This window comes from Mchenga conophoros, linkage group LG18 (genome assembly GCF_057382185.1).
Source record: "Mchenga conophoros isolate Kocher_MC1m ecotype Shallow Benthic linkage group LG18, M_conophoros_male_GT1.1, whole genome shotgun sequence".
NCBI classification, from domain to species: domain Eukaryota; kingdom Metazoa; phylum Chordata; class Actinopteri; order Cichliformes; family Cichlidae; genus Mchenga; species Mchenga conophoros.
The window spans coordinates 724,818-733,328 of record NC_140543.1 but is presented as its reverse complement, the minus strand read 5'-3'; the positions used below and the strand labels follow the sequence as shown (position 1 = coordinate 733,328).

Genomic DNA, 8,511 nt, shown 5'->3' with positions numbered 1-8,511 from the left:
TCAGGAGCTTCACGCTCATCAGCATCAGCCTGGACCTCGACACAGGTGACGGCCCGACAGCGATGTGTGACCAGTAAAATGGTAAATGGCCTGTATTTGTATAGCGCTTTACTTACTTTACAGTACTAGTCACACACAGGTGTGTGTGTGTGTGTGTGTGTGTGTGTGTGTGTGTGTGTGTGCACAGACGAACCTCTGCTGACAGGAAGTCATGGCTGCTATCAGGAAGCTGTCAGACTATAATCTCCATGACTGTGACAGCACGGTGGTGGAGTGGGCGGAGCTAGTGTCTGGATTCCTGCATCAGGATTGGTCTCTTTGGAAGCACCAACTATGGAACCTTCACGTCATCCAGCAGCAGCCCTGAAAAATGGCCACCATCTTGGATTTTCATGTGGCTAATCAGACAAAAGTAAAGCTTGTCAAAGGTTCACGCCGCTGCTCGTGTCACGTGTCGCACGATTCTGTTTGACGCGATCTCCTCCAAGATCGCGCTGTGCGAGTGCGCCCCCTATTGGTCATGTCCCAGACCTCCTCACATCAGCTCTGGTCGTTGGGTCCAGCACAGAGAAGGTCGTGGCACTGACATCCGCCTACAACAAACAGCCAATGAGATGAGTCCAAAACCTGCAAGTCATAATGTTAGCGCTGCCGTAATCACCTGAACTCATCATCACACCTGCTCATACCAATGCCCTGTGTCCTTCAAAGCAGTGCATGCTGGGATGCAGAGAGACATTGAGACTAAACACTTGTGACATGTGACATCACTTCCTGCTGATTAATGCCTGCCCTTTCTAACAGGAAGTGTTCTGCTCCAGTCTGCAGCTGTACGTGCTGAATGAGACAGTCCTGGGCGTGGTCAGAGGCAGGAAGTGGACCGATGTGGTTCAGGAGGCTTACCAGGACTTCCTGGGTCACATGACGCACCTGTCCAACCTCAGGTGCAACCCCACCGACCCCGAGGACCACCTGGGTTCGGCCTGCTATTGTGAGGTGCTTCCTGCATCGCTGTGACTCCTCCCCTTCAGAGCTTTCAGCTCCACCTGGATCAGTTCCAGCTGCAGGTGTCTGACCTGGACTGGTGGCTGGTGTCTGTGCTTAGCCAGGCCCCGGAGGACTGCGGGGAGCCGCTGTCCGCGGTAAAGGACTGCTCCAGTCTGATCCAGTTCAGTCCAGTCTGATCTGGTTCAGTCAAGGTCAAGGTCAAGGTCAGATTTATTTATATAGCACATTTCCAACAGCCGATGCTGCACAAAGTGCTTAACAATAACAATAAAATTAAAAACTACAGTGTAATACAATAATAACAATAAAATAGAAGAATTGAAACAATACTAACTAATTCAGATAAATCCAAAATGCTTGGGTCATAATGTGTTAAAAGCCAGAGCGTAAAAGTGTGTCTTTAGTAAAGATTTAAATTGCTCAAGAGTTTGAGCAGATCTAATATTAAAGGGGAGACTATTCCAAAGTCTGGGACCTGCCACAGAGAAGGATCTATCACCACGAGATTTGAGGTTAGTCCGTGGAATGGACAACAATAGTTGGTCAGATGATGCTGACTGCTGGTGACCTTTGGATGAACTCTGCATTTGTCCTGGCCGCTGGACTCGGCAGGTAACAGCTGTGTCCTGTTCAGGTGTGCTGACTCAGGAGAGTCCCGGCTGGTCCAGCAGAGGTCTGAGGAGCTCATGGACCTTCTGTAGGACTTCAGAGACACCGTGAGGTCAGAGTGGAGCTGTGAGCTGGATTCAGGTGCCAAATTCATCCTCGCTGAGCTCGAGCTCGGCTGCAGCCTCAAGGTGAGTCAGACACAGAGCACGCACACCTGTCTGCTGGCCTCTGACTGGCTGGTACTGAAGCTGGGGTCTGAGGTCAGGTGTACCGGGGGGACCTCTCACCTCACCTGTGTGTACATGTGCAGGCGGTGCTGAGGTAACTGAGATAAAAGAGCAGAGACAGACATGAAGCTCCGCCCGCTCAACTCACAGAGCTCCAAAGCTCTGAAGCTGCAGGTGTAGGGGGGAAGTTCAAGTGACATGTGACTTGGTCCAATTTCAGGTGGTGCTTGGCATTCTGCAGGCGGAGCTTCCTCTGATCCAGGACCAGCTGAACCGCCTGAACCCGACCCTGTCAGAGCTGGAGAGGAACACCTGGAGCATCACAGGTGACATATATCACATGATATCATAGGCACAAAAACATGGTGGAGCGGGTCCATTATTACACCTGTGTGTGTGTCCAGGTGTGCAGCTGCAGGTAGAGCTGGTGTTGGACCTCCACTCTAGTGTGATGGAGGCCAGAGACAACATGGAAGCCATCGCACACCTCACACAGGTAAGCTTCAACCCTCAGCCTAGACTCTGCCATCATTTCACCTGTACTCAGGTGTGTGTCTTTACAGGGGTGGGCGGAGCTTCACTTGCTGTAGCGCTCACGTGACTCACTGTTGGAGGGCAGAGCTTCAAAGGAGACCTGCAGACGCATCGAAGAGGAGGGACAAGAGCTGCTCAGGTTAACTCAGGTAACACAGCACCTGTAGGAGGTGCTTTAGGTCCAGCTTCTGAAGCACCTTTGTTACCTGTCCCCAGGTGAACAGGAGTCTGTACAGAGCAGACCAAGTGCTTGGACTATGTCAACGGCTGCGTGCAGGACGGGCTGTTCCAGCTGCTGCACTGAGCGCTGCGCTTCCTGTCTGACGGCACAAACCCACAGGTAGACTCACCTGGTGGCACTGGGGCTACATTGTTTGAAGTCAGTCTGCAGCTACAGGAAACAGGAAGTGTATTTGAAGGGTCAGGGGGCGGCGGCCTGTCACACCTCATGAGCACCATCATCAGCGATGTTTACGTCGCAGCAAGTCTGCCGCTCAGGATATCTGTGAGTTGCAATGGCAACTACCAGGTGACCTGATATCGCTCTTGCATGCACACCTGTTCTCTCACTCATCTCTCCCTTTCTGTCCGGCTCACCCGTACGTGCCTCTGCAGGTGTCTCTGCGGCAAAATCCAGAGTGTGTCTCTGTGCTGGAACAGGAGTTGATCGTGTGACACAGGTGAAAGAAGAGGCGGAGCTTCTGAGGGTGGGGCTCAACACATATTCTCAGCTATGGTGGAGCGACAGAAGGTTGGTGTTTCAGGAGTTCCTTACATACGGCTGACAGCTGTGACTCCGCCCACCCTGAAGGACTTCCAGAGAGAGGCAAAGGCTCACCTGTCCAGACCTGTTCATTGGCCAGCTGTACAGCCGTGCGTGTCTGTTTCAGGTCGAGGCACTGGACAGACTCAGCATACAGGTGAGTCACCTGGAGACTCTCTGCTGTCCTTCATCCGCTCACAGGAAGTGAACCCGATTCATTATGAAGCGCCACGTCACACTCGGCGTCCAGTGATGTCACTGACAAACACCTGTGGCAGGTGTGACTGAAGCAGAACACGCCCACTAACAGACTAGTCGGCCTGTCAAACCTTTCAAAGTAAAAGCCTGGTCTGTGTGTTTGGTGGCAGTCTGCAGCAGGCAGCTGAGCGAAGGTTCCTTGTCTTCCTCGCCCCTCCCCCACACAGAGACCGTCCTGCTACAGCCCAACATCTGGCTGCACAGCTGGAGGTGAGCTTGTTTGTATCCATCACGTAAACAATCTACAGAAAGTCATTCAGGAAAAGAAGAAAGAGCCTCCATCAGCTCGTATTGATCGGGTGACATCACTGTTATTGATATCTGATTAGTTATCCTGTAAACTGTAGAGGTCATGTGATCAGCTGTATCCATGGCGTGTTTGTGTGTTTCAGTGTTGATGCCCACACTTGGCCTTCCAGAACTCCACCTGCAGACCTCCTGCCTGCTTACCTGTGCAGGTGTTTGATGTCAAAATATCAAACAAATGATCAAAATAAAAGCCCCGTGTGTGCGGGTCGGTGACGAAGGTAAATGTTGAAGCTCGGGCTGAACAGGCGCTGGTCAGGTACGATCTCACCTGTGTGTGCAGTGCACAGGTGAGCGAGCGCAAGCATAGATTTGAACTCTGACCTCTGAAGCTGTGGCACCAGTGTCGGGGTCACAGCCGCAGCTGTTTCACAGATAGGAGAGTGTGATAAGGAGAAAGTTCAGGCCACTGAATAACTCGTTTGGACCAGAGTACCAGGATCATCATCTTTGATGTTTATTTTTGAGGTCCCGTTCAGGCTGTGGACGTCTGTGGCTTTCAAACCTCCATCTTTACCATCTTTGATCAAGCAGCCGTTTTTCATGCAATGAGGCTGAAGCGTTTGTCTGGAATGGCAGCATGTCAGGAAGATACATCTGGATAAACTTTCCATATTTGTTGGATAAATTCTGCCCACCATGGATCGATCTCTTTGAAGCCATGAGTTCAGTTTGTTCTCCACGTCAACGACTGATTTTGTTTTTGGTCCTTTGTGAGATTCCCAAATATCTCATTTTGGAGTTAACAGGAATGTTACAAACATCTGTTTCTGCTGCATCAGGTACAGCAAGGACTTCACATTCTCTAACGTTTAATGTTAAACCAGATGATATAATAGTAATGTTAATAGTACTAATGACAATAGTAGTAGTGCAGATGCCTGAGACAGCAATTTTTCAATAGTTAGTGGATCTTGGAGTTTATCTTTTAAAAATATTGCTGTGTCATCCGTTGACTTATCATAATATCTGTGGCTAAAACATTAAATGTTTTTATGTCATTGAACTTTTGAAGATGAATCGCCAACATCTTGGTGACCAATATGAATCCATATGGAGAGATTCCAACATTAGCTTTAAAGCTAGGGTTGGTACCATCGGGTACAACGACACAACTGCTAATAATGTGGTACAAACACAAATCACGTTTCTGAATTTAACTCCAAAAGTGTTCAAGGACTTTATCAAGGCTGAGTCGAAGGCTTTGTAACAATCCATCGTCTTTATCAGCTTCCTGTATCCAGCACTGCTCTGTCACTGTGAACCGATCCTCCTGTGAAGAGACCTGACTGCGTTTCTGAAACGAGACATGACAGAGCTATCTAAAGACGAGCAGTGAAGACATTCGGAGTTTCTTAGTCTCCTCGTTGGGCTTTGGAATTGAGGCGATAAGTCCGGGTCTCATTGTGGGCAGCAGCGTGGAAGTCTGAAACATTCTTACCGATACTCGATGTAAAAGGCCGTCGATGTGTTCCCAGAAACGTTTGTAGAAATCTCCTGTGAGGCCGTCCAGCCTGGGCTCTGTTAGAAGGACGTCCAATCGCTGCATCAGCTTCTGTGGTGGTTATTTGATCTTCACACGTGTCTCTGAAGTCTACTGTAGGAACACGAAGGAATCAGTCGAGAATCTCGAGCTGCGCAGGTGGCGTTGCTACACCACCAACCATCAGCTGTTTGAACCTGTGCACAGGACCACATTGTTCTCCTCCTCTTAACTCCAGACCCGAGATCTGTAACTCATCTAGTTTCATACTGTCTGTCATTGTGAGTGGGCTCGGGTTTATTACAACAATCGTTTATATTTTAGAAACGTGCGTCTTCACGTCTGTTATTTCTTCACTTACTGATCTCTGATTGAAGTTTTTGACAGTAAATTCAAACTGGAGCTGAATTTCTAATATTTGCTTGTAGGTTTGATAATGACCTGATAACCTGATGGTCAGTCTTCCTGCTCCTAACTTTGGGCCACACTGTGCACCTCTCCGTCTTCTTCGACATGTTGTATTTGAGGAGTTCGTGCCGCTGATGTGACGTCGGCGACTTTGACAGTTTTGAGGTTTCGCCGTCGTCTCCTCGTGACTTTGGTTCAAGTCGTCAGGATCTGGATTTACAGAGCCGTGACCTGTGAACATGTCAAAGCAGCAGCTCCGACCAATCACATTATAGAAAAGGTCTGAGGTCGTCACATGACTTCTTTCATTCTGAGCATTTTGTATCCAACTTTATTTTGTAACATTACACACTTCCTGCTACACAGAGGGTCAAAGGTCAAACATAAGAGCCCATATAATAATCTTCACCCTGGAAATGGACTCCATTATCAGCTGATCCTGGATGGTTAGAGACTGCTTAGCAACCACCTGTCGCTAAGGAAAAATCTGTATTCCCCAACGCTGACCGCCCAGCCAATCAGGTGATGCCAACCAGCCATGTGACTGCAGCAGCTCCACCCTCAGAATCACCTGTATAGGTGTGACACACACACTCAGACACCACGGGATAAATTAAAGGTTTAATAGATTTTCTCCAAAAGCTGAAACTTTCTCTCACACACACACACACACACACACACACACACACACACACACACACACACACACACACACACACAGGTGTGTCTGTGCCTCCCACAGAAATCAAAGAGGCACGCTGATGATGAAGATAAACGTGTGATCTAATGATAAGAGTCTCTGTCCTCACGACGTCTCCATGGCAACAGAAACAAACACTAACTGCAGGTAGCGTCTCATACCCCCCGCCGGCCCATGGGAGGCTAGCGACGGTAGACGCCAAAGGCCACCAGGCTGAGGAGGATGGTGACCCCGACCAGCGAGGCGGTGGCGGGGGCGGTGAAGAACTGGCGGTACTGGATCTGACAGTACCACAGCACGGACAGCATGAGCACGAGCAGTGGGACCATCAGGCTGCCCACGTTCAGCGCCACGCGCACCTGGTCTCCCGCCCGCTGGCCCCCCGCCGCCCCCCGCGCCGCGTGCTGCGAGATGTGGCAATGCAGCACGCAGTTATGAGCGAGGTTCAGCGAGGCGAGTGTCTGCGCGTCGTCTTGCAGCAGCTGGCCCTGATAGATGAGACGCACCTGATGCTCCTGCCCCGCAAAGTAGGTCCTGCAGGGTCAGAGGTCAGAGGTCAGCAAACGAGTCCAAAAGCACAGCCAGGAGGAGGAGCTTCAGGTTTACCGAAACTCCTCTACTATGCAGTATTACATGCAGTACTCGTACCTCTTGATGTACCCGACGGTGTCCTGCGGTTGGACCTGCGCCATCCTCTCCGTGTCGTTGAGGAACTTGAGTCTGACCACCATATTCCGCTGAGACGCTGCGCCCTCCCCGTCTCCTCCTCTGCGCCTCACCCCGTCCCCTCCCACCTGTCCATCCTCTAGTGTGGGGGGAGCCTCTGTCAGGAAGCTGTCGTTCACAGAGGAGGAAGGTGAGGACGAGGACATGGAGAACGTGGAGGTTGAGGATGGTGGGTAGGGGGATGAGGAGGCGGCGGTGGATGAAAAGGGCGTGTCCTGCTGGGCTTGCCCAGGCCTCTGTAAAGGGGAGGAGCCTGTGAACAGGTGTTCAGGGGGCTCGGATGTGCGGGTGGAGATCCAGGCGAGCAGCAGCACCGTTAGCAGCAGCAGAGCGGCGAACAGCAGCGTCACCTCATCACCGACACCTTCGATCAGCGCCATCGCCGCCAAGGTCAGCACAGCTCACACACCTGTAGGGAGAGGGCGGAGCTTAGCTTCAGGTATATACACACACTTCTTGTTTACCTGAGAACCCCTCACTTATCCTTTCACTCCAGCATGACTGAAGCTTTTTAAGAACTAGGGAAAGAAAGAAAAAAAAACCTTTAGGGGCAGGTGTCCCACAGCTCCAATGTCACACGACAGTATCGCAGTACTGTGTGGTGATACATACAATACTGTGAGAGTACTACGAGCAGGTGAGCTCCTCTCTCAGGTCGACAGAGTTACTTCCTAACTCAAAGCGAGCTGACGGCTCAGACACACGAGCGAAACCAACGTCTGAACATCTGCAGGACATCTGCAGGACACCTGCAGCTGATCACCTGTAACGTGATAAAATCCCAGCAAACGTCAAAGTTCCGCCTCTACATTACACCTGCGCCCAGTTTAGTCCAATCAGAGCAAGCATCCTGTCCCCCCACTACACATACCACAGGGTGACCTCTGGGACTTTATCTTGGGGAAACACACTCAGAGGAAAAGCTCCCCTGACGGTTCGCACGTCACTTCCTGCATGGCTGTCCAACCAGTGGAATGAAAAGCCATTACACAACGCTAACTTCCGGTTTCCTGTGTGCCGTCAGCAGGTATCGATCCATGATTGATCCGGTTGTTAATCAAGTGTATTTTTGACGCTCTCTGCTCAGGTATTTGCTCACCTATCTCCGCGGCCTTGTTACGGCACCAGTTGTTGGTTGCGTTTCACCGGAAGATCCGGGCATTTGAGCCACCCGGGCGCACCTGAATCAGCTCCGCTAAAGTCCGAGCTAACAGCTAACCGCTACGCTAAGATACGCGCTAACAACTCGCGCTCCCAGGGAGCCACTGACCCATAGTCTGAGTCTCCGCAGAGACGCGAGGAGTCGACGGTCACTCACGTTCAGTCCAGGAGCTTCATGTCCTCCCCGTTAGCCTGCAGGCTAACAGCCGCATCACTTCCTGCTGCCGCTTCTTCTTCTACTGCTGTGCTCCGCGGCGGACCCAGCGGATCCTTCTTCTTCTTTATATTGTTTATTGGCAGTTGGCAAATAGCAAAATGGTACATTACC

The 8,511-nt window shown here is 50.9% G+C and overlaps 1 protein-coding gene and 1 pseudogene across 3 annotated transcripts; one reads left to right on the top strand and one right to left on the bottom strand.

Annotated features, from left to right (window-relative positions):
- Positions 1-211: 211 nt before the first annotated feature.
- LOC146552769 (dynein beta chain, ciliary-like) lies at positions 212-3,349 on the top strand (annotated as a pseudogene).
- A 2,549-nt stretch (positions 3,350-5,898) lies between these two features.
- On the bottom strand, positions 5,899-8,483 carry tmub1 (transmembrane and ubiquitin-like domain containing 1). 3 transcript variants are annotated; one of them, XM_085254401.1, is made up of 3 exons: positions 8,293-8,405; positions 6,945-7,431; positions 5,899-6,830 (listed from the first exon to the last, which is right to left on the bottom strand). In XM_085254401.1, exons 2-3 carry the CDS (start codon positions 7,400-7,402, stop codon positions 6,479-6,481), a joined length of 810 nt encoding a protein of 269 aa, XP_085110527.1. In that variant the 5' UTR covers positions 7,403-7,431; positions 8,293-8,405; the 3' UTR covers positions 5,899-6,478. The 3 variants fall into 3 exon arrangements, with proteins under 3 accessions (XP_085110527.1, XP_085110528.1, XP_085110525.1); XM_085254402.1 differs by lacking the exon at positions 8,293-8,405 and adding an exon at positions 8,122-8,262; XM_085254399.1 differs by having other exon boundaries at positions 5,900-6,830; positions 8,341-8,483.
- Between the last annotated feature and the right edge of the window lie 28 nt (positions 8,484-8,511).

Coding starts and splice junctions, on each gene's coding strand:
- tmub1 (XM_085254399.1), bottom strand. CDS start 7,402: ATGGCGCTGATCGAAGGTGTCGGTGATGAGGTGACGCTGCTGTTCGCC. Junction 6,831..6,944: donor ACCGTCGGGTACATCAAGAG/GTACGAGTACTG, acceptor CTGACCCTGCAG/GACCTACTTTGCGGGGCAGG.